The sequence below is a fragment of the Lacerta agilis genome, chromosome 5, assembly GCF_009819535.1.
Source record: "Lacerta agilis isolate rLacAgi1 chromosome 5, rLacAgi1.pri, whole genome shotgun sequence".
Lineage (NCBI taxonomy): Eukaryota > Metazoa > Chordata > Lepidosauria > Squamata > Lacertidae > Lacerta > Lacerta agilis.
Window position 1 is genome coordinate 11,826,346 of NC_046316.1, and position 24,539 is coordinate 11,850,884.

The 24,539-nt window shown below is 42.7% G+C and overlaps 1 protein-coding gene across 2 annotated transcripts; it reads left to right on the forward strand.

Moving 5' to 3' along the window:
- The first annotated feature begins 1,306 nt into the window (after positions 1-1,306).
- On the forward strand, positions 1,307-24,326 carry MYOZ1 (myozenin 1). 2 transcript variants are annotated; one of them, XM_033148598.1, is made up of 6 exons: positions 1,307-1,526; positions 9,126-9,208; positions 10,661-10,842; positions 20,821-21,091; positions 21,573-21,738; positions 23,725-24,326. In XM_033148598.1, exons 2-6 carry the CDS (start codon positions 9,133-9,135, stop codon positions 23,954-23,956), a joined length of 927 nt encoding a protein of 308 aa, XP_033004489.1. In that variant the 5' UTR covers positions 1,307-1,526; positions 9,126-9,132; the 3' UTR covers positions 23,957-24,326. The 2 variants fall into 2 exon arrangements, with proteins under 2 accessions (XP_033004489.1, XP_033004490.1); XM_033148599.1 differs by lacking the exon at positions 9,126-9,208.
- Positions 24,327-24,539: the final 213 nt, after the last annotated feature.

The following is a 24,539-nucleotide window of genomic DNA, read 5'->3' on the forward strand; positions in this document are numbered from 1 at the left end:
CTGATCCTTCAGGGGCATAGTTACCCCATTCAGGACCAGGGAGTCCTCCACACCTGCCTGCCCCTGCCCCTCCCAAAAAGTACTTCTGTCTTTTCAGGATTCTACCCAAATCTGTTAACCACCATCCATCCTCCAACCGCCTCCAGACACTCGCACAGGACCTTCACCGCCTTCACCATGGCTTTGACATTTGCAGCTCTTGCCTGGCATGCCTTGTGCTTCCAGTCCCTTGTTTCTCTGTGTTTCTCTTAGGGTGCCTCCAAACTGCTTAATATTTTGCGAGACATTTAGGTTGCAAAAATTAAAGCAGCCTACGCTCTAGCAGAACAAATCCATTTTGAAAAAGAAATGGACTGTGGAAAGTGATGGGGAAACACTTTGAAAAGCACAAGATGAATGAATGATGAGCAGGACAGGACATAAATGCTCGTTGTTCTTGTATAACCCACCTCCATGCAAACAAATCAAAATGAATGCTCAATAAAGACCAGATATAAACTAACTTCTGTGTATGCCTTGTGCAAGCAAACCAGGATGAATGTTAAATAAATAGGTCATCCAGGGGGAGCCCTCTATTCCCACAGTCCTGCTTTTCTCCAGATTTCCTGATACACATTCCTCTCAAGGAGTCAGGGTTGCTTCATGTCTTGCTTCTCTGCTCTGAGGCTTTCTAAATGGAGAGGCAACTTATAAATGTTAAAAGTAAATTTAGAAGGTAAATAATTTCCCCGTCTGCTGCAAGTACTCATACTTCTGTTGGTAAAAGTATGTGAACTGAAATGCAAAGTGTCTATTTTCTTCCTGCTTCGCGCACTGGAGAGTTGAAACAAGTACACTGAGTCACCACCATGCCAACGGCAGCAGAAGTGACATGTGGCACAACATAGAGGGGCTGTGATCATATTGTTCATCTGTGTTCCCCTCCGAGCCCCAGAACCTTTCCACGCCCATTCATCTAACATAGCAGCTATGTGAGATGAATGGGCGTGGAAAGGTTCTGCAGAACTGCATGCCCCAACCGACCCATCTGTTATCAGCTTACAGCCAATTGCCCTTAAATGCGTGGTTTCAAACATATAATTCATATAGCTTTTTATGCAGGTAGCAGCAGTGCTTACAACCCAGAGGAAGGAGAGTGATGTGCAGAGCTGGTCCCCTGCTTGGTATGTGGCCCCAGGTTGAGGTAGCTGTCATGGGAGTGCTGAGGTGCACTTTTCTCTCTTCCCAGCCTTGCCTGGGCTGGTGCTATCTGAGACTCTTGGACTCCGAGATCCCGTTGACTATTAATAACCCCAGGATGTCTGTGTGAGCAGTGTCTCCAAGAGTCAAATTCGCAGCACTCCACATCAGCACTTTGTGCCGTGCAGACCCTGAGCAGGGAGTGTGTGGGCCCCCGGATACCCAGGGGGGTCAAGAAGAGCTACTAAGCCTCCTGCAAGACCAAGCAAGCGAAGAACGCCAGACACACCAAGGTCTGCTCTTGCTGCTGGAGGCTCTGTGGAGTGGCCTGTGCATGCGTGTCTGAGGTGAGTGCCTCCACAAGGTGATGGGAAAGGTAGCTAGGAGGGACGGGACATTAAGAGAGGGGGCGGAACAAATGGTGGAAAGTCTGCATTGCATTGCAGCGTACTGCCTGGCGGTGGGGTAGGGGGTTAACAGGCAAAGCAGGCAGAAAGAAGTACTTGCACCAGTGAGCCTGAGACCCCTTTCCTCCCTAAACGCTCCCAAAACCACTAAATCCAGCGGACCCTCTTTCCTACACTAGAAAAGCAAAGTCCTGCTGAAGTCCCACTCTTGGGGACAATGACCATTACAGAGATCCCTTTTTCTTGAAGCGATCCACTCAAAATTGTCACCGCCGGCACTGACAGCTTCAGCAGTCTTAAGTTACCATCTAGGACATTTGGGAAGGCTGCCAACTCTCCCGTTCCTTTCGTGGCCTTACTAAATGTCAAAATAGATCAGATCTTTCTCTTGGATGTATCTCAGTACACTGCACATAAGGGTGTTTCCTCCCATGTTTCCCCACTTACTAACTTATCCCACTAGGTAATGCTACAGCAGAAATTCTTTCCCATTCCCCATGAGGTCAGGTAGTAGCACCAATGCCTTGCCAGCTAGTTTCTGCTCCTTGTCTCTGTCACCGGAGCAGCTGTCCAGGGTCTTGCCGAAGTATTCAAACGGGGCATTTAACTGGCACATCTGCTGCCCTTGATTTGGAGATATACACATTTGGCAACTACATGACATGGAGTTCACACTTGTTGGATGGATCCCAGTTAGAAAGAAAAGTGTGCAAATCAGTAAATAACTTGATTCCAGAAGACATTTTGTTGATATGTAGGGTTCTCATTTGCTCTGGCCAAGGTGCTACACAGCAACAATCAGCCTTCATTTCTCACCTCAAACCGTTCAAAATGGAATAATAATAAAAATACCGTAAAAACAGTTTTAAGATGAAGGAGCTCTAACCCAGCCTGAGCTCTTGGGCTCAAATGAGGAATTACAGGGTGAAATGTGTTTTGTTTTTTGAGACAAGAGTAATGCTGTCCTTTGCCCTTGAAATCTAAGAATAATGAATGAAAAACCTTGCTTGCAATGGATACATTTCGCAAATCCTCTCAGTTTAATGCCTGCAATTCTGTACTTTTAATCAGAGACTGGAGAACAGATGGCAGAAACAGCAGAATTTAGATGTCCAGCTAGCTGATTTCTTCTGCTTTAAATAGAAGGTGCAATCAGCTCCCTAGATAGCTAGATTCTACCAGTTATGCCATCTGTCAAAGAAGTCCTACCTATTTTGTTATGGTTGAGAGTTTGGGGTGCAATTGCCAGAACTCTCCCACATAATTGTAGAAGCAAAACTGGAAGTCCAAAGGTGGTCTTGTTTTATTTTTAACCACTTTCACAGCCTTAATTTTAATGATGGATAGCAAATAATTGTAACAAATTCATCTGTTGAATTCCTTGTCTCAGACACAAACACACATTCCTCATCTCGCCAAGGGAAACACCGGAAGACAAAAGGGTGAATTAGGATTGTGTGGTCAAATAATATCCCTGTGCTTTTGTTCCTACTGGTGTAAATAACTTCTGCATTAGCAAAAACAAAAGTAATGGAAGGCGTTTTCCTATGCAATCAGTTTTTGAGAAAAGAACTTTCTAAGTTTCAAGAGATTGTCCTATATCTATATTCAACCTTCAAAGTGTACAACAAAATGCAACAGCAGGTTAATTATCATTTTATTGCATTGATTATGACTAGAAATGGGTGAATAATTCCATTTTGGTTTATGTCAGTTTCTCATTTTTCTAATCTGAGCACAGTTCTCTGCATTTCCACATCAGTTTCCATTTTTAAAAAATCTCATGAACATTCATCAGCATTTTAGTGCAAATTTCTCTTCGTATAGACATTTTTGTATGCAATTTTTGCCTAACGCATTTTTGCAAAGCATTTTATTTTCTCTAATAATACTATTTCTCCAAAAATAATGCATTTTTGAATGTTATTTTCACTGATATATCCATTTTTATGCATTTTTTATCCTAGTATGTGCACTTTTGTACACATTGCTTAGCTGGCGAACTGCATTGCAAAATTCGGAGACGTGTGAATTTTGAACAGTTGCATTTACGTTTACATGTTGTTTCATAAAATGTGAATTAGGCAGATTCGCCTTTCTTTGTGTTCTGAATTGAACCTATACCTACCTTGTAGGAATGTGGCACATAGGTAAATAGATCCATTTCTACACGGTCTTTCAAAAATATTGAGGTTCTCAAAGGCAAAATGCAGTATACAGAGACCAGAGTGGCTGCTAAGGAAGCCAGAGAACACTGATTGGTGAGATTCTGGGAAACATATAAGAAAATTTAAATTTCCAGTGAATGCTCGCGATGCTCATGATTTGGGGGTAATGATTTGCTTACTTTAATGGAGGAACCCCTGCACAAAACCTTTGACTAATATGGTGGCTGCTTGCTTCATGGGAGATGAGACACAATTTCTGAAAGGATGTGAAAAATATAGGAAGGAGTGTGATGGCTGGGAGGATCACAAGAAGAGTTGTTTGCCCAGGTATGAAGTTGGCCAGTCTCTTTAGGCAGCCATATAGGGAGCAGCAGGAATAGGCCTGTAGAAGTGTGGGTACCGTTGGCATAGGGAAATGTCAGTGGGATGACCTGGGTGCTAAATTTAGGCTTCTTCGGTAAGAAATTTGGGACCTCCATGGTGGCTTTCTCTAAATAGACCTCCTGTTCCCAAATAGGAGCAGTAGGGCAAGCAGAGGTTCTGATGATCAATGTATTAACAAGAAACCAGTAGTTTTAACAGGTACTTTTTTCCTGCTATTAACAAAGGAATATTCTGTGCAGGAAAGAGATTACAAGCCAGTAATGAATTTAGAACTAAAACAGAACAGAACTGGGCATTATGATACGGAAACGCTTGAAGAAGTACAGTGGTGCCCCGCTAGACGAAAATAATTCGTTCTGCGAGTATTTTCGTCTAGCGGTTTTTCGTCTAGCGAAGCACTAATGCAAACCGCGGTTTTCGCTAAAAAAATTTCCGTCTTGTGAGGCAGCCCCATAGACAAATGCGTCTTGCGGGGCAGCCTTCCGCTAGACGAATGCCTTCGTCTAGTGAGTTTTTCGTCTAGTGAGGCATTCGTCTAGCGGGGCACCACTGTAGTTGCAAATTAGAAAGTGGAGTGGACATGAACAGGTTCTGCGGGGGGGGGGGAGACTCCTGACGAAGTTGCTAAAATCCAAGAATAATTATTATTTATTTATTTATACATACATACATACATACATACATACCCCACCCATCTGGCTGGGTTTCCCCAGCCACTCTGGGTGGCTCCCAACAAAATATTAAAAACACAATACAGCATTAAACATTAAAAACTTCCCTAAACAGGTCTGCCTTCAGATGTTTTTTTAAAGTAGGATAGTTGTTTATTGCCTTGACATCTGATGGGAGGGCGTTCCACAGGGCAGGCGCCACTACTGAGAAGGCCCTTTGCCTGGTTCCCTGTAGCTTCGCTTCTCGCAATAAGGGAACCACCAGAAGGCCCTTGGCGTTGGACCTCAGTGTCCGGGCTGAACAATGTGGGTTGGGGCTCTCCTTCAGGTATACAGCAGGCCCTGAAGGGCACACAAAAATTCCCACAGTGCCATTTCCTTGAATAAATTGGCAGCCCCCTATAGCTGCCTTGAAGTTGTTGGGGGTAGATCTAAATTATGGTTCTGCTGACTCAAACCTAATTTGGCTCTTGGACAGGAAGAGAAAGATTAAAAATATCTCTTAACAATTAAACCAGGCTTCCTCAACCTCGGCCCTCCAGATGTTTTGAGACTACAATTCCCATCATCCCTGACCACTGGTCTTGCTAGCTAGGGAACATGGGAGTTGTAGGCCAAAAACATCTGGAGGGCCGAGGTTGAGGAAGCCTAAATTAAACTCACTGGAGTCTCCTGGTAAAATCATTACCTTCTCTGTGAGACCACCACTTTCCTGGAGTTAAGCAGGTCTAACCTCCAGGAACCACATGAATGGCACTTCGGATTCCATTACAGAAGAACGGGTAAAATGCAAGTGTAATAAAATGGCTGCTTAGTCTCTGGGTGGGAAGCAGTTGTGGAATTCCCCTGGCCAGCTGCAAAGGATGGTGGGATAGTCCGCCACCCCTAGATTTCCAATTGGCCATCAGGTGCCAGAGGGCCCAGCTATAAAGGTTTCGGACCATATTCAGATCCGAGAAGGAATTTCCTGCAAACAAGGTTGACCCTGTTTGGAGGTTTTGCCTTCCTGATAAAAAATATAGTCACATATTTTTGGCAGATAAGGGATTGGGGGTAGAATCCTTTAGTGTAATATCAGGTCGGTGTGAAGTGGTGCATCACATCTAAACCAAACTGGAGCAATCTCAGGATACTCCATTAGAGGGGTCTAGTGAGGAGCCAAGCATGGCCCACCTATGTCAACCCATGTTTTGAGGAAGTCCCATAATCTCAGGCACGACCCCATTCAAACACTGCCATCCATCTGGAGGATGAAATTGGATTTGCACCCTGTAGCTGAACCAAAGCCTACTTACAACTATAATCAATAAAAGTTGTGGCCCATTTTAAAATCCCACAATATTGTTACACATAAACATTGCCCAGGCCTTTGCTGCCTAGGTTGGGGGTCACTGTGAGTGGGTCTGCTATAGCGATGCAGGCAAAGAGCATTTCAATGGAAAACAAGCAGAATTACATTTGAGTAGAAATATAGAATTGTGATGCCAATGCAGAAGTTTGAGAACTGTCAAAAACCGTAACTAATATAGGCGTAACTAATATAGTCTTAATAGGCATTGCAAATGTACCCAAATGTTAGTGAGGTGATTATGAGGAGTAGGCCTAGCCAAAAGAAGCTCTATGTGCTGTTGTTGTTTTTTAAATCAATGTAACAGAAAGGAAAGTGGACATATACTGGACCTTTGCCATTGGGCTACTAAATGTGGATGTTTATTAGTGCATTTTTTCTGGTGGGTGGCTTGTCATGTGTGCGGTGATGTTTCAGTTGGTGGTCCCTTTTGCCACACCCTTGCTTCCATTTGCTTCCCCCTTCACACATCCATGCACTTTGCCCCTTCTGTTCCCACCCCAATATATCCCCCCCAGTAGCTCCACTTGCAAGGAGCAGATTTCACTCATTTCCCTCTTGTGTACCTACACATATGACTACACATAGGCAGTCCAATAGAAAAATGGAAATCATTTTTAATTAACCGTTGCAATAGGGGGGCTAATCCTGTCCCAATGTTCGTCTTTATTTGTCCTGGCCTCAGCTAAGGGTATTTTGAGGGTAGGGAGGGTGTATGTCTTACCAGCTGCCAGCTGTACCTTTGACTGGGAATGTGGACAAAGTTTGCACTTTTTGAAATCACTTACAAAATGTCACGCAATTCACTGTTTTGTGCCCGCAAGCACAGGGAGTGAGATTCTTTGAGCAATCGCAGGATTACAGTGCTCTATGTTGTGGTGGTTCTTTTTTAAATGAAAAACCTTTTTCCCCATAATGAATTCTGGACATATGGCGAGTAGGGTGACTACTTTTTTTTTTAAACCTGTTAAAATTCCCATAAAAGGCCTCCCCCTTTGTGGGGAGAGATGTTCCCAAAGAAAGCTAGACAACTTTGACCCCCAACTTTGTCTGGATTTCCACTTTGGGGGATATGGCAGCCCTAAAAATATGTAAGATTATGTAAACCAAAACCATGCTAGAATTTGTGGCTGGAATTCATGTTGAGAAACAAATGTCAAAGTTTTTGAAAACAATTATGAATTTTGTGCAATTCTTTTCATTTACTCTTTTTACAACAGATTATCACATTTTTGAAAGCGAACAAGGTGTAAAGTGGGGTGGGTTCAATAACTTGAGAAAAATGAATGAAATAAGACAACATCACAAATCGCATCGTTATTGATAACTGAAACCAGAAAGAACAGAACATTGATAACTCAAGCGAGAAACACATGGGGACAAATATTGCAGACTAACCTGCATCTTTGGAATACCTGAAACAGCCAGAAATTGTTAGTGACAGAACTATTATTACTATTATTTTGCTCAAATCAAACCTGCCCATTTACCAACATACATTTTCATGTGCACAATATACATACTCCCATTGTTAAAAACAAAACACCTCAGAGAAAAGCACTATCAATAACTAACCTTATTCTGTTGCAATGTAGATGTGACCTTTAAAAAAAAAGCTATGCTTTTAAGTACAGTGGTACCTCGGGTTAAAGAACTTAATTCGTTCTGGAGGTCTGTTCTTAACCTGAAACTGTTCTTAACCTGAGGTACCACTTTAGCTAATGGGGCTTCCCGCTGCCGCTGCGCCGCCAGAGCACGATTTCTGTTCTTATCCTGAAGCAAAGTTCCTAAACCGAGGTACTATTTCTGGGTTAGTGGAGTCTGTAACCTGAAGCATCTGTAACCTGAAACGTCTGTAACCCGAGGTGCCACTGTAATAGATTTAAGTAATAAATCTGATAATATGTAAACTAATAATCAGATTGCGTTTCTGCCATACATCATGGTGTATCAACTTCTATTAAACATTGTTGAACAGGTTTCTAACAATATATCTGGAACATGGTCCAGTGTTAGTAGAGAATCTTCCTTATTTTCTTCAGCCTAGAAATTAATAAAGAGGCTTCCTGGTCCTTTCGGTCCTCCTCAGGGACATGCCACATTATCAAATTATTTGTTTTGGTTTACTTTCCAAATCTGCAGCCTACACAGTTATCTTACTGAATAAAATCTCCTGCATAGCTTATTCATCACTCAATTTTGTTTGTTGTTTTGCTACGTCCTTCTGTATATTATCATAATTAATGAATATAGTTCTCTGTACTGAGGTGACTCATCTGTAGAAGAGAGATCTCAGGTGAACCTCAACGAACCTCAAACATACCCAGCAGCTGGGTACCAGGTCATGAAATTCCTGTTGGTGCTTCTTCTTCTTCTTCTTCTTCTTCTTCTTCTTCTTCTTATTATTATTATTATTATTATTATTAGTCACCCATCTGACTGGGTTGCCCCAGCCACTCTGGGTGGCTCCTAACAAAATACTAAAAACACAATAAAACACTAACCATTAAAAACTTCCCTGTACAGAGCTGCCTTCAGATGTCTTCCAAAAGTCATATAGCTGTTTATCTGTTTTATATCTGATGGGAGGGTGTTCCGCAGGACAGGTGCCACTACTGAGAAGGCTCTCTGCCTGATTCCCTGAAACTTCACTTCTCACAGTTGGGGCACTGCCAGAAGTGATTACTGAAATTGGCCAAAACTGCAAAATATGCAGCCAGAATGAAAAACAGGGCATGTGCCATCATTGTTCCCTAGAGTTTGCTGGGGCTAGGAAAGATTCCAGAAGCATCTGTGGACTGGCCCCTTTTGTCTTGAGAGAGGAAGTTGGCGGACACCTTTTCTATATATGCCAGGAGGGGAAAGGGATTAGCAAACAAAATAAAAGTCCATTGTGAAAGAGGCAACAGCTTTGTATTTAACCTGACATGAATGAGAAGTTCATTCACACTATTCTATTCTCGTACAGAAACAGCATGCCTCTTGCAGGAACCCCGCCTCCCAATAAGAAGAGAAAGCCTACTAAACTCATTTTAGAACTAACCCAAGAAGGTAAGATATACGTGCACCTGAACGCAAACATAAAATCCTCTCTGAGCACTTCCTCCCTAGAATATCTGTGGAGTGCCACACAGAGGACAAGCATAGAAGCCCTTCTCTATGGAAATGAAGAGTCATGGGTGGTTAAGTTATGGCTTATGTAGAAGGACCACAACAGTCTCCTGCTTTCTAGAATATTCACAGAGCCAAAGGGCTTGCCCCAAAGAGCCAAACTGTATGTGATGATGTTTAGTCATGTGCAGCTCGTCTCATGTTTTTTCTTTTTCTTTTACAAGATGGAACCCACATCTTATTTCACTCAATTCCTTTAGCAATAATACTTGCAAGGTAGTCTACACAACAAAATAACAATGCTACCAATAAAATAACAATAAAACTATAATTGAAACCAAATTAATCAAAAGAAACATACTCACAGTAATATATACCTGAGTCAGGAGAAAACATGCACAAAAGTGTTGTAAAATACATGACATCAGTGTTATTTTTCTACAAAAAGAGGTGTTGAAACTCACAATGAACACTTCCCTCATTCTCTCAGAATGGTAATGGCGCCCATCTGACAGGTGCCAGATCCAAGTTCTGGAGAGTTCCGGCTGAAAAAAGTCATTAATAACGTACAGTATTCAGAATCTATTTAAAAGCAATGAGAGTTCTCACACAAGGGGATTCAACCATAGCAGAGCTGCTCCTAAAAAAATCCCTGCCCCTGTGTCCATTCATCTAATCTTTGCTAATAATGGGTCAGAAAGCAAGGCCTCAGCAGCTGATTTTAATGGCTGAGGTAAGTTTGTGTTTGTGGAGGAGGCCCTTCAAATAACCTTTGAAAGGTTAAAACTAGCACTGAAACGGCTCGTTGTTAACCAGCATAGTTGTGGTACAGAGTCAATAACTTTCTTGTTCCTCTCCGCAAGCTGGAGGGCCAGAGTTTGAACCAACTGGCTGTGGGGGTCATACCCTGTTAGAAACAACACAGGTTAGGGCAGCAACGCAGTTGGTAGGCCGCAAACCTTAAAGCAGTCTCCTCAGGAAGCGAACGCTTGAAACCTAACTGGGTGGTATACCATGTACACTCATGATACAGGTGAAATCAAAGTCAGAGTGGACTTGAATGATTTTTATCTGCAAAAAGTATCGAAAACCTGTCACAACAGGCCACTGATAGCTCTATCAGCTGCTCCCTTGGGCTTGGCTGCAATAAAACCTTCACCACTCTGAAAAAGGTCAGCTGCTTGGCACTGTGCAAATGTATGTTCCCAAGCCTACATTTTGCCAATATAATGGGAATGGAATCAATTACCGGTACACAATATTTACAGAAAGGAAAGAAGGGTGCTTTTTGTTTTTTAACTGCTCTCTTTGCACTGGTTTGGAGGAATGAAGAAAGAGGTCAATATGTAGGTTTATTGTAGTTGTAACATTGTCCTTGTTGTACACCTTCAGTCATGCCACAAGAAGGGTCCAAGCTGAACCTGGGGAAGAAGATAAGCATCCCCAGGGATGTGATGCTAGAAGAACTCTCTCTCCTCACCAACAAGGGATCCAAGATGTTCAAACTTCGTCAACTAAGGGTAGAGAAATTCATATATGAGAACAACCCAGATGCGTTCACCGACAATTCTGTGGTAAGTATATAAAAATATAGAAATGTGTGGTTAATTGCATTTGTTCATGCTGATCATAGACGGAAATGGATATCTAGATGGTTCTATGCTGTCAAAAGTGCCCAAAGGCAGGACCGGTTGTGGTTCTTGGTGAAGTTTGTTTTTGTGCCTATATAAAAGCTGGCCCTAATACAAATGCTGATCTTCAAATTAGGTGTATACCTCCATACAAATGCATAGTAGTTAATAATAACTCCTTTTTTGGCAGCACTGATGCTGAATGGTTGGATATATTTGGGAGGGGGAATTTGAAATCATTTGGGAAGCCAGATCAGGCCCATGGCTCACCAGAGTGGTTTTGGGTTGGTAGGCTGGATTGAGATATAAGACATCCAAATTCAAATTCCTGCTGTCAAGCTCATTTGAATGGACTCAAGCTGGTCAGTCCCTCTCATCCTAGCCTATGGTACCTGATCTTTTGAGGATAAAATGGAACAAGGACCTCTTGTCTAGAGGATGAGGCACAAAAGCAGGTCACTTTACTATCTCCCTCATACATTAATGTTCCAATAATATTGTTTCACCTACTGCAAATTGTTTGAAGTCCTAGGGGCAGCCGCTACAGGAGCTATTTCCTTGTGAAGAGAAAGAACTGGACATGTGTGGCATTTTTTGGTGATATATGTTTATTTATAAATATAGATAATGTGCACAGAGATCTGACAACTGTGTTCCCACACAGGAGTCTAAAACAGTGCACGGGACTCAAAAGCAAATATAATCTACCTGCTGTCCTCCCCCTGCGAAGAACAGACCCAGATTGCTGCCTGTAGCTGAACTACAAATGATTCCCCTTGCTCTCAGGCAAGGTGCATAGAGCCTAAGGCTAGGCAAGTTATTTTAGCACCTGAGGCAGAAAATCCTGTGAGTGCCTCTCCTTGGGAGTACAAATACAACAACAGGAACAATTTGCTGATCTTTCGTGACTCTCAAAATTAGTTGCCCCCCACTCTGCCAAATGTTAGGGCTGGCACTGCAACCGCAGAGGATGATTACTATTCAGAAATAAGAAAGCCACATCAGTTATAAGAACAACAGGGCAAATTTACATCATACATGTATATTTTATTATACATTGTTAATATACATGATACTATAAAAGATTGCTTTTATTCTTGAATTTGACTCACTGTGTTTGAAGTTGCTTTACGAAGCGTACAAAGAGAAACACATAGGTTATAACGAAGCAAATGACCCTTCCTACCATTTTAAATATAGCTGAAATAGTTTAATAGACCCGGGGTCTGTTTTTCAACCCAAAGGGCTGTATTTTCTTGTGGGGAGCCTTCCAGGGGCTGCATGCCAGGGGGAAATCCAAAGCATGTGCTGGATTCACATGTTGCCCTGTTCTGCATAGTGTGATATCTTATTATATTTCCTAGACCCTCTCGTAAGTTTTGCAGTCAAACCAAGGAAGCAAGAGGTCCTAGTCTTTCCTCCACATTTAAGTGCTGGGCCTTGGACAAGGGCAGCTTTTTCAAGCTACGTGCCGACCAATAATTGCTGGCCTGCCCACAGGCCAGTGGCGTAGTGTGCAGGGGCACAGGGGCAATTGCCTTGTGTGCAACATTGTTAAGGGCACAAAATTTGAACACGTGGTGCTGCTTCAAAACAGCTGTGCGCTTCCGTCACTGGACTCTGTTGTAAACCGCTTCTCCATGTGAACCAGGAAGTGGCCTTTCCAGACAATAGAACAACTCCTCTTATCTCTGCGGCTGCAATCTCCTGGGTGGCACAGATGCTGTTAGGCAGTTGAATGCACATGCATACCCTGTCCATTTCCTTCCCTCCCTCCCTCCCATCCACCCTCTGCACCTGCGAGGCCCCGGATGCTGGCAACCCATGCTATGCTGCATACCGCCCCTGGACTCCCACAAGGCCTATGGGTCCAGGACAGTTCCAGAGGTTGGAGTCCCTAATTCAGGACCCCCAACACCATGCAGACACCATTAGCGGTGCATGCAGGTCGCAGACATGATAACTGATTGGCTTTATTTTCAATGGCTGTTGTTTTTAGAAATATTGGGGTGCATACCCTCCAACATTTCCCCAATAAAAATAAGTACATTCTATTTAATAATTATAATTATAATTATATTTATCCCCTCCCATATGACTGGGTTGCCCCAGCCACTCTGGGTGGCTTCCAACATATATAAAAACATAATAAAAATCAGACATTTAAAAAGCTTCACAATACAGGGCTGCCTTCAGATGTCTTCTAAAGGTTGTATAGTTCCTAATCTCCTTGGCTCGGGGGGTGGGTCACATAACTCCATACCCTCCCACATTTCTCCAATGAAAATAGGGATGTCCTACCATAGCTTTCCAATATTTCTCTGATTAAAATAGGAACATTCTAAGAAAAAGCAGGACATTCCGGGATCAAATCAGAAACCTCGATGGCTTTTGTAAAGAATGTCCCTGGAAAATAGGGACACTTGGAGGGTGTGGGGAAGGGTTCAGGGTTCAGAATCTGAGGTGGCCTCTCACTCCTGACATAGGAGATGCAGGCAGCATTTCTACGAGTCTGTCCTAATGAGCATAGGGAGATTTACTTCTAAATAAACATGTACAGAATTGCAACAAAACACCTCACAGGTATTATTTTAACTTTTTATAGAAATATTTTTTAAATGGCACAGGTAAGGGCAGGGTTGCTCAGCAGCAGCATTATCACAGGTTCCAGCCATTAGCTACCCGTGACATGCAAAAAAAAAAAAACCCAGATCCTTGTAGCAGTCAGTGCTTGTCAATGGGTAGCATTACTTTCCCAGCAACTGTGAATAGTGGTTTGAGTACTGGGGAAATGTAGTTCCCAAACTATCTGACAGACTATTTGAGGAAAGGTGTTTGACTCCCTTATAACAACTGACTAATTACAGAGGATTTCAGTTTCCATGTACAACACAACATGGATTTGGAGAGGTGTTAACTTCCCCCGTTTCAAACTAAAGACTCTTTTCTACGAGGGCTAAGGACAGTGACTGAAGGCGAGTGACTGTAACTCCAGACGTGTTGTTAATAACATAGACTGTAAGCATTTTGGGAAGCTCTTCATCAGGGAGGTGGAAATAGAAACACACATGGTGGTCTCAATCATTCCCTTTAGGGCACACTGAAAAGAGCTCCGTGGCATCTCCCCAACTCAGCAAGCCTCCTCCCCCAGTGACGTCAGGACCTTGAGATGCCTAGCAGTTCCATCTCCCTGAGGTGGATCGTTTTTCATTGCCTAGTTCTCCTGAAGCACATATAGATATGCTGGAACTAAAGAGAGCCAAAGTGCCTTGCGGCATCAGGAAAGTTGCCGCTATTGGGACTTCCATGTGAGGCAGCTGAAGGGCACACAAGTGGAGTTCTATCTCATTGAAACAGAAGGCTTGGCCTGCACCAAATTTCAAGGTGCCCTCTGGGATAGCCAGGCTGTTTGGTGACTAACTCAAGCCACTTTGGGCAAATGTCCAAAGGATGTCAGCATGCCAGCTTTTAGCGTGCAGCAGGCATGCAGCTCCTGTGCCTTGGTATCATTTTGGTCCCACCCGGTATATTAAAATGTTCCTGGCATCGAAAGTAACAACAAAAGCAAAAGTGAAATGTGTGAAAATGCCCTTCGCTGGTGTCTGAAGCAGCTACTTTTTACATGAGCTGCACCACACTCAGTCCTGTGTCCTGCTGCAATGAGCACTGTACTCATGGGATGATTAAAGTTCATGAATACTTCACAGAACAGGAATGAGCCATACCACATTGTCACTTTGCCAGGACAAACATTTTCTAATGCCCCCACCAAACTATTGCCGCCCCCATCTCTTCTACCCCCCCTCTGTGTGTGTGTATAAATAGAATGTGCACACATCTACCTTCTCACTTGTCTTCTTCACTAGATATCTCATATCTCATCTCTACCATTCCTTCATTCACCAGCCTCCCAAGCTTGCAGAACTATAGTTGTTTTGCACACACACACACACACACACACACACACACACATATATATATATATATATATATATATATATATATATATATGTATGTATTTGTGTGTGTGTGTGTGTGTTGCAAGCATTTCTCCCCTTGGCTTCGTGTTCTGTGGATGGAACTACTCATTTGCTCATTTCCATACCATTTTCCTGTATTCAATATATTATGAAGGGGAAAAACCTTTCAAGATTCATCAATATCTCTTATTATTATGCCCAGATATTAATTAATGGGGACACCAATTGGACTGCCGGTATTAACCCTAAGAACTGACTTTTTGGCTTTCAAGGAAAGAACACTTTTAAATAGGGTTTCTGTTCACCTGTCTGGTTAAGAATTAGAACTAGATATTATTGGATTGTTGGGGGAATGAGAACTCTGTGTAAGATGATGAACAGTGTGGAAAGAAGAAATAGGTAACATTTTCCCTTGCCCTCACACAATGCTAGAACTCAAGAGCCCCTTCATATTAGGGTTAAGTAAACATGCAAGGGGGAGCCTTGTCTGCACCTGCATTCCTCTCCCCATAACTCTCTTTGAGTGGGAGGGCAAACCTGTGAACTCTGGAACCTAGCGAACTCATGGGTGGGGGGTCCTCACACATTTCAGAACCTCTGGCTTCCAAAATGTGGTGGGAGCCCTAACACGATGGCTAGGAGAGTTAGTCGGCAGGGTGTAAATTCAGGAAAGACAAAAATAAGGACTTATTTGCACAATCAGTACGCAGTCCATTGTCCCAGTGGATAACCACTAGTTTGGATGCTTTTAATTATAATTATATAAATTTGTGCAAGATAGGTCTCGCAACAGCTGTTGTATCCATGATCAATTGGTCCTTCAGTGAATATCTTGTTGAAAAGCCCATCATTTTATCCCTTTTCTGTTGCCTCTGAACAAAACATACCTATAACTATTGCACACAACACACATCCATATGCCGTATGTCTCGCCCCATTATGTCTTCATAATGCCAATATGGGTCATAATCCTGCTGGTGTCCCCCAAAACCAGTCTCTCCCAATCATTTTTTTATAATACAGTAAATGCATTTTTCTATGTACAAACATCTAAAACAACCTGATGCATCAATACCCTCCCCCCCCCCCTTTGGCTATTTTCTGATTGGCATCATTCGCTCATGATTTTGCAGACTTGCACAGAGAAGACTCCTCTTTGGACTTTTGTCTCTCCCTTCCACCAAGACTGGTGTTTGGTTTTGTTAACCCTTCTTTGCTAGGCCTTTTTGAGTCACCATCCGAAGATTCCCTTCCTAATTGTACTGAGCTGGAGCTCATCTGTCCCCAGAACACTTGGTTTTTTTCCTGAACAGCAGCTCTTGGGTCACATCCACACTATCTATTTAAAGCACAACACATTACTTAACAAACTACAGTTCCCAGGATTCTTTCTGGGGTGTGCTTCAAATGTATGGGGGTGTGTGTGTTCGTGTGCGTGTGTGCGTGCGCGCAGCTATAGAAAGGCCCCAGTGGAAGGGAATGTTCCAGTTTAGTGTACCAGATAAGCGTGTCAGATTCTGAGCAGGAAGACCCACGTTTAAATCCCTGATCAATTATGAAGCTCTGGGGCAGTCACCAGCTCCCAGGCTATCTTACTAACATAGTAGTTGCAGACCCTCCAAGTGTCCCTATTTTGCAGGGGCAGTCTTGGATTTACAGAAGCCAGTTTCTGATATGATCCCGGAATGTCCTGCTTTCCCTTAGGTAAAGGTAAAGGGACCCCTGATTGTTAGGTCCAGTCACGGACGACTTTGGGGTTGCAGCGCTTATCTCACTTTATTGGCCGAGGAAGCCGGCATACAGCTCCCAGGTCATGTGGCCAGCGTGACTAAGCTGCTTCTGGCGAACCAGAGCAGTGCACAGAAACACTGTTTACCTTCCCGCCGGAGCGGTACCTATTTATCTACTTGCACTTTGACGTGCTTTCGAACTGCTAGGTTGGCAGGAGCAGGGACCGAGCAACAGGAGCTCACCCCGTTGCGGGGATTCGAACCGCCAACCTCCTGATCGGCAAGCCCTAGGCTCTGTGGTTTGGACCACAGCGCCACCCACGTCGCTTCTGCTTTCCCTTAGGATGTCCCTATTTTAATCAGAGAAATGTTGGAGGGTATGGAGACATCTGAAGGCAACCCTGTATAAGGAAGTGGGTTTTTTAATGTTTAATTATTCATTATGTTTTTATATCTGTTGGAAGCCGCCCAGAGTGGCTGGGGCAACCCAGTAAGATGGACGGGGGTAGTAGTAGTAGTAGTAGTAGTAGAATACTATTATTGAATCAACTAACCCTATTTCCATTGGAGAAATGCTGGAGGGTGTGCAAGCAAAGAATATGTGCTTTTAAATATCCCACAGGCCAGAAGTTAAACAACTGCTTCAAGGACAGGTGAATAGGACTGCATCTGTACAAAGATGCAGAGAACAAAATTAAGGAAGTTTTTTACCAAGCCATATATATCTCATTGAATGGGACCTCCATCTACCTCCGTCTACCATATGATATACCAAATGACTTAGGAGCAGAATCATATGGGCATCTCCATTTGTTTGATCACCTCCATCCTTCCATATCTTTTGATCTTCTTGTGACAAGGCTGGAAAACTTGTCACCCTTCAAATAGACTTTACCTTCCATCCTCCTTGACCACTGGCCATGCTGACTGATGCTGCTCTGTGTCCTCTTTTGGTAGGAATATGTGGTCAGAAGAGTTTCTTTACTATGTGCCTAGGAATTAGGATTGTTGTGTAAGGGATGTTTTGTGATTGGGCTAGACAGAGGCTACCAGTATTGATGTTATTGTGCAGCTAAATTAGATTAGTGCCCAGGGATTTCCCCTTCTTCACTCTCAACTACCCACATCCGGCTTTCCATTCTCCTTGTTGTAGGCAACCACCAAACTTTTGAGCTGTCTGTAGAAAATCCAGGCGACACATGATTGGATCTCAGTAACTGAAACGCACTGGATAAATTTTGCTGCATGTGCACTGTCTTTTTTGTACTGCAAACACCACTAAATACCACCAGTTTACGTGCATGCGATTGTTTCAAATTGTGGGCATAGCCATTCTTAGAACAGCTCGGCATTTCACAGGATCAATTGTGGCTTTGTTAAGAGTGGGTGCTTTTTGCTAGCTCCTTTTGCTGGATAAACACAAGACTGGGGCACCCACAATTTTGGTAAGCGCTCGCAGGGACTTTAGCCTGGCAGAAGAGGAAGCAGATGCAAGGGAGGGAAGCAGCCCAGATGGTTGTTGGCGGCTGGAATTTAGTGAGAAGCTGTGCTGAGGAATTGCCCACCTGCAGATGTAGGCATCATCGTCACATGTTCACCCTTCAAGCAGACTGGCCTCCTGAACTCAGAAACCAGTTGCAGATTTCAGTTTGCATTTGTGCTGCTCCATGCTTCCCTGTTTAGTACGGGAACAGACAACCCTACCAGCCTCAGCCTCCAGCTCTAGGCAGCATCAGAGATGAAACCTTCATGACTCAGATTCTCTTCCTCTTTTCCTCTCTCCCCCTCTCAACCCCGAATCACATATTTCCTAACATTCAGAGGGAATTCATTCTCCTTGTTCTTAAAATGGGGAATTTATATAGGCAAGGGAGGGAGATTCCCCAGAGCTCTGTCAGTTTAGTTTGCTGATGGCTCTGTGCCCAGACTGCAGATTGGATGACCTGCCGTGAAGCCCTGGCGACTGCAGCTGAATACATGGAGTGGGGTGTTAGATAATTCTACACTCAGCCTTGTGGGGTTTTCACTTCTTCTCTCCTATATTTAGCTGACCGAACAGCTGGCCTTGGAAGCCTGTTTACAGCCTCGAAAGCTTCTCTTCACCAAACAGTGCTGCATGTAACATGCAAGCAAAGTGCTTGACCCTTAAGAAAAACTAATGTGTGTTTTGCTAGGATCCCTCAGAGATGATTTTGCAGGTGGACCCAGCAAGCCTTGCAATTCTGCAGTCATGTGCCTTTGCTCAACAGAACATGAGTAGCAGCTTTATCTCTCTGTTTTATTATTTGCACAGGCTGCCTTTGTGATTACTTAGTTTTTTCCTGCAAAATGTATTTTTGTTGTTGTTGTTTAGTCGTTTAGTCATGTCCTCAGCTTCAGGATCCTTCCAGTGAGCACTCAGGGCTGATTTCCTTAAGAATGGATAGGTTTGATCTTCTTGCCGTCCATGGGACTCTCAAGAGTCTCCTCCAGCACCATAATTCAAAAGCATCAATTCTTTGGTGATCAGCCTTCTTTATCATTCAGCTCTCACTTCCATACATTACTACTGGGAAAACCATAGCTTTAACTATACGGACCTTTGTCGGCAAGGTGATGTCTCTGCTTTTTAAGATGCTGTCTAGGTTTGTCATTGCTTTTCAAATAGCTGGATAATATGAACATCATCAAGTTAGCGCACAGATTGCCTGTTGTTGGCAAAAGTTAAAATGACTTGCTGGGATTAGCTACATGTAGAAAGAAAATACCTGCAGGGGGAAAAAACACCCAACAAATCTGCATGCAGATGGCATAGCAGAGGTGTTTGTTTTTAATGATGTGGTGAGGAAGGGTACCCTACTGATCAACCTCTCTCAATGCTATTTCTACAGTTTTCAGAATTGGTGGAGAAGGTTCCCTTAGATGTCAATTAAGCTGCCAACCAATCAGTGTCATACACTTGTATGGATTTTCTGCCCACACCCAAATCTAAGTTTGTAGGTAAACTTGACTAAGTCAAGTTTAAAATTGCAGGTAGGCTTGATAATTTTTGTTCCTTTTCTAGCAGGTCTCCTCCTGCTACTATGCATTGTTTGTGTCTTAGTTGTGCCTTTTACTGCCCGTTACATCTTGAGTGCTGCCCCAGTACTGCAACAAGGGGCACTTTGTCCTAACAATCTAGTTATCATAACCTAAATTATTATTATTTCATTATTATTATTATTATTATTATTATTATTAATTAAATTTGTATCATCTGAAGATCACAGGGCGGTTCACAATGTAAGTAAACCTAACAAAGATACAGAGACACTTACTAGTGGCAATTCTCACTGTTGCTCCTTTCTAATATTTTATTTTATCTAAAGAATTTATATGCTGCTTAACTAAAACACTCTCTAAGCAGTTTACAAATATAACCTTGAGGCCACCCAACCATCCCTGCCAATGCATTTAGACCTATGGCATAGCTGCTCACAGGGTGGATTTGATTTAAATCAAATCAATTTAAATCATGATTTAAATCACTAGTTAGTAAAGACTTGATTTAAATCATTTTTTACTGAAAGACTCATTCTTTCTGGTATAATCTTAATATTTACAACCAGATTAAGGTTTCATTTTTGGAATAATAATTTTTCAGAGTAGTTTTTACAGATATATAAAAAATTACTGATTCGGTTATACTATTAGAAATACATAGACCGATAATTATGAAATTATTGGGAGGTTTAATCAGTTAACTGTTTTTAATTGAACCACTTTTCTGCTGTACTTTATTGGAAGGAGTAAAACAACCATTTCCTTAATAACAATTTAAACAATTTATTTAACTAAAACAATAACATTATAGCATATGTATCCACGTATGTTAACTGATGTGGTTAAGCAATTTTTATTTTTATTTTAAACTTAGACTGAGTTTTAGCACGTATGAAAAACTTAAATAAATCCTTATTTCCTGATGAATAGTATTTGGACTATAATGTAACTTAAATAGAAAACTTTCTTTAGAAAGATTTTTCCTCCAAAAGCATTTTATTTTAAAAATCCAATTTAAATTTTTTTAAAAAAATGGATTGATTTTTATCCACCCTGCCAACAGCAGTAGGGCCCAATAAGAATATTGTTAGCTGGCAATAGGTGTAATGAATCTGCACCTTGACATTCACGCTTCTCTCTCTCTCTCTCTCTCTCCCTCCCTCCCTCCCTCCCTCCCTCCTCCCTTACAGGATCATTTTCAGAGATTCATCCCACCTGGTGGACACTACGGAATTGATTCTCATGGTTATTCACACAGTGGTGGGAGGATGGTGGGTGGTGTAACTGTAGGGCAGTATGGATCCAGTAAACTGCAATACCCTCCTGCCCCTCCTCCAAAACCTGGGAGCAAAGGTGGAGCTGGAGGAATGGGAGGAACAGGAGCAGGCCACACCGAGGGATCTGCTGGCACAGGGGGAGGCATGGATGGTAGTGGAGGAAGTGACACCACTGGCGGGAAAGGCAAGTATCTGTGAGCATATTGCATTTTTATATGTACACACACACACACACACACACACACACACACACACACATACACACACACAGGTTTAAGTGAGGAAAGATGCCAGGGTTTTTGGCCTATTGCTCCAGAGATTGTAATACTTGTTTCAGCTGAGCAAGAAGCAATCTGAATCCTGCCTTTTGTATTATTATTATTCCTACTACTAACTTATTCTAGCTGCATCCAAATAAATAAATTCACACAGAATGGCACAACTTTCGTAATTTATTCTGAATGGAGGTTTTCTGATTCTTTGGTACAGAATTTGGATTTTGTTTGAAGCAACCTACTGCCACCTTTTGACTTGATAATTCATAACATTTAGCTACCCCGCTGGCATTCTTTTATGTGTTCCTCTGTTTTGCCTTTTAAAAATGACCTAAATCATCTGTTGTTGTTGTTGTTGTTGTTGTTGTTGTTGTTGTTGTTGTATTTCAGGTGACAGCAAAGGTGGAAGTGGGAAGCATGTCTCTATTTTTAAGACCTACATCTCTCCATGGGAAAGAGCTCTAGGCCTGACCCCACAAGAGAAAAGTGAATTCACAATTGACCTCCTTTCTTATGGCTCCAAAGCAGACCTCTGCCGTTATAAATCTTTTAACAGGTAAGGGGAAACTTTTGATATATTGGTGGAGGCTGACAGTGGATGGTAAGTAAGATTATTGTGAGTTAAACGGAAAATGGATTTAATCTGGAGCTTCAGCAAAAGGAAGTAAGAAAGACCCTTGTGTTAGGAAAAAGACCCTTTCCCCTTAAATGCAAGGGAGACGAGCTGTTTGGTTATTAGGGAAGCTGTGAGTACAAGACAAAATAGCCAAGGTCTCTGGTGCTACCCATTGTGTGAAGCCATGGGGTAGACCTGAACCCCATGCAAAATGGCATTTTGGTTTCTTCCAAATCGATGATCCTATAAACTGAAAAGGGCTGAGTAGAGAAGATGCAGAGAGTACATACACAAAGAAAGATGGAAACTGACAGGGAGTTGTTATGAGGAAATCTGCGTGACAAGGTGGCAGGGGAGGGGAGGGTACGTTGAATGTGGATGGTACAACAGCAGGGAAAGATATTTGATTGTTTGTTTATTTATTCAGTTTCTATACTGCCTTTTATCCGGGGATCACAGGGCTGGTTACAGAGGCGTACTTGGGGGGGGGGAGGGCATGCGAAACTGATCTCCACTGGGGGCGTAGGCCCACCCCACCCCCAATAAATCGCCTATCAGACTGTGGAGAGTGTGACGCGTATGTGTGTGTGCTATAGTGGCGAGATCAAACACAAGATAAGGTTCCCATCCATCTCACACTGTGGCACAAAGGCATGTGGTAAAGTGATTTTTTTTTAAGGGAGAGAGTGCCGATACAGCCCCTTGCCAAAGGTGCAAAGGATCCTAGGTACACCTCTGGTGGTTAACAGTATAAAAACACAAAAATACGTAACATAGTAAGAAACAAAAACAGTAACCACCACAAACAGTTTAATTAGACAAAGGGGAAGAGGAAGTCCCCCCCTTAAAGCATGTAACAAAGGTGCCAAGCAAGTCTCCCTTGGGAGAACATTGTGAAGCGTTGCTTTTCCTCAATTAACTGGAAGCAGAATTAGAACAATGATTCCACAGGGCACGATATCATCTTATATTATCTGGCAAGGTTTGTCCTCTTGGCCAAGATCCTTCTATAATGTGTACTCAGAAGTAATTCCCATTTAGAAGAAGTCCTCTGCTTCTTCCTTCAAGTTTCAACCTCTAGTTGCTTTCTGTTCAGCACCGTACAGCAGTGGTAATTAATTGTCCCACAAAACATTTGTTTCTCTTTCCCTTGGGGCAGGGGAGGCTTTCATTTCTATGTAATTAAGGGGAAGCTCATAAATGCACACATCTTGAGCGACATAGAAAGCAATGGGAGAGAGAGAGAAACTCGGTGAGGACACCTCTAATGAAAGGTACAGTATCCCTGAAAGGCCTCAACAGCACTTTGCCAGTTCAGACTAGACCAGCTGGTGCTGCAACTGCATTTTAAGTGGGGGGAAGTTTGCCACAAATTGGGTCTGTAAAAAGATAGCAGGACCACACACACACACACACACACACACGACTGGAGTGCTAAGGGTTGACAATAGCATCATCAGACTTCTCTGTAAAAGGTGAGTGAATGATGAAGGGGCAAATCAGTTTATATTTGTTACAAAACTCTGGTCTTCTAGGATGCAGTCATGTAGAAGAGATGGGGTAAGCCAGACTGGTATTCTACCTGGCACAACCACCTTCCATTTTAAATAAAATTCTGATTGTTTTGGTAGCGTGGAACGGAGAAGTTGTTTTTCTGCCCACTGTGCCTCCAATCCAAATCACCCGATTATGCGTAGCTGTTTCTCATTCCCCTGCCCTTCCTTTCCTTTCCAGGATTCAGACATGCTTTGCTTTTGATAGCTGGGAAATAAAGCTAAGCATCTTCATTATCAAAGTAGTGGCTGGGTTGGCTTTGTCCCCGGGTCACATATAGCTAGGGCTTCCCTGTGCAGTGAACTGTCAATACAATTGTCCCTGGTGCTGAGGCTAAAACCTTGATTGCCAATTCAATCTACTTCTCCCTAGGACTGCAGTGCCTTATGGGGGATATGAGAAGGCAGCCAAGCTGATGACCTTCCAAATGCCCGAATTTGATGCTGGCCCTTTGGTACCTGAACCTATCATTGTGTGCAACCAAGAAGTCACTAATAGACCGTCTTTCAACAGAACCCCGGTACCCTGGCTGGGGTCTGGAGAGCCTACTGAATACACCATTGAAGTGAACGTGCCAGTTGCAGGTGAAACAGAAGAATTATAGAACCTTCCTTCCCCGCCCCCTCCTTTCTGTATCTGCCCACATGCAAGTCTGTTACAAGGAGCTGAAAAATGCACTTCAAGTCCCAGAGATTCCTAATCTTTGTCCTTAGAACAGCCAAGTTCCCACTAGGTTTTCAAACGTATCTTTGCTGTGGTATTTATCCATATCAGAGGTAGAAGAAGGAAAGCACTAAAGTAGGAAAGAAGAAAGAGAGATGGTGTGTGGAGGGGAAGATAAATGGCTTATATAACTGCCCTCCAAAACAAAACAAAGAGACAGTCTTGGAATGTTTAAGCTGCCTGCCTGCTCTGTACCGGGTCTGATCCTGTTTTATCATTTGGCAAAAACAAATAAAGCATCTAGAAAGAAAGAAGATAAGACTCTCTAATCTTTGTTTCATGTTCACAGTTTATTTAAAACATCCATATCCTACTTTACATTGCAGGGAAGGGAATCTAACAAGGCACAAAGAACTACCATTCAGCTTTGCCATGATCCAAGATTGCCAAATATATTTGTGGCTCCGGCATGTAAGGATGCACCAATCAGACTGGCACCAACAACCGGTTCAGTTGCACATCAA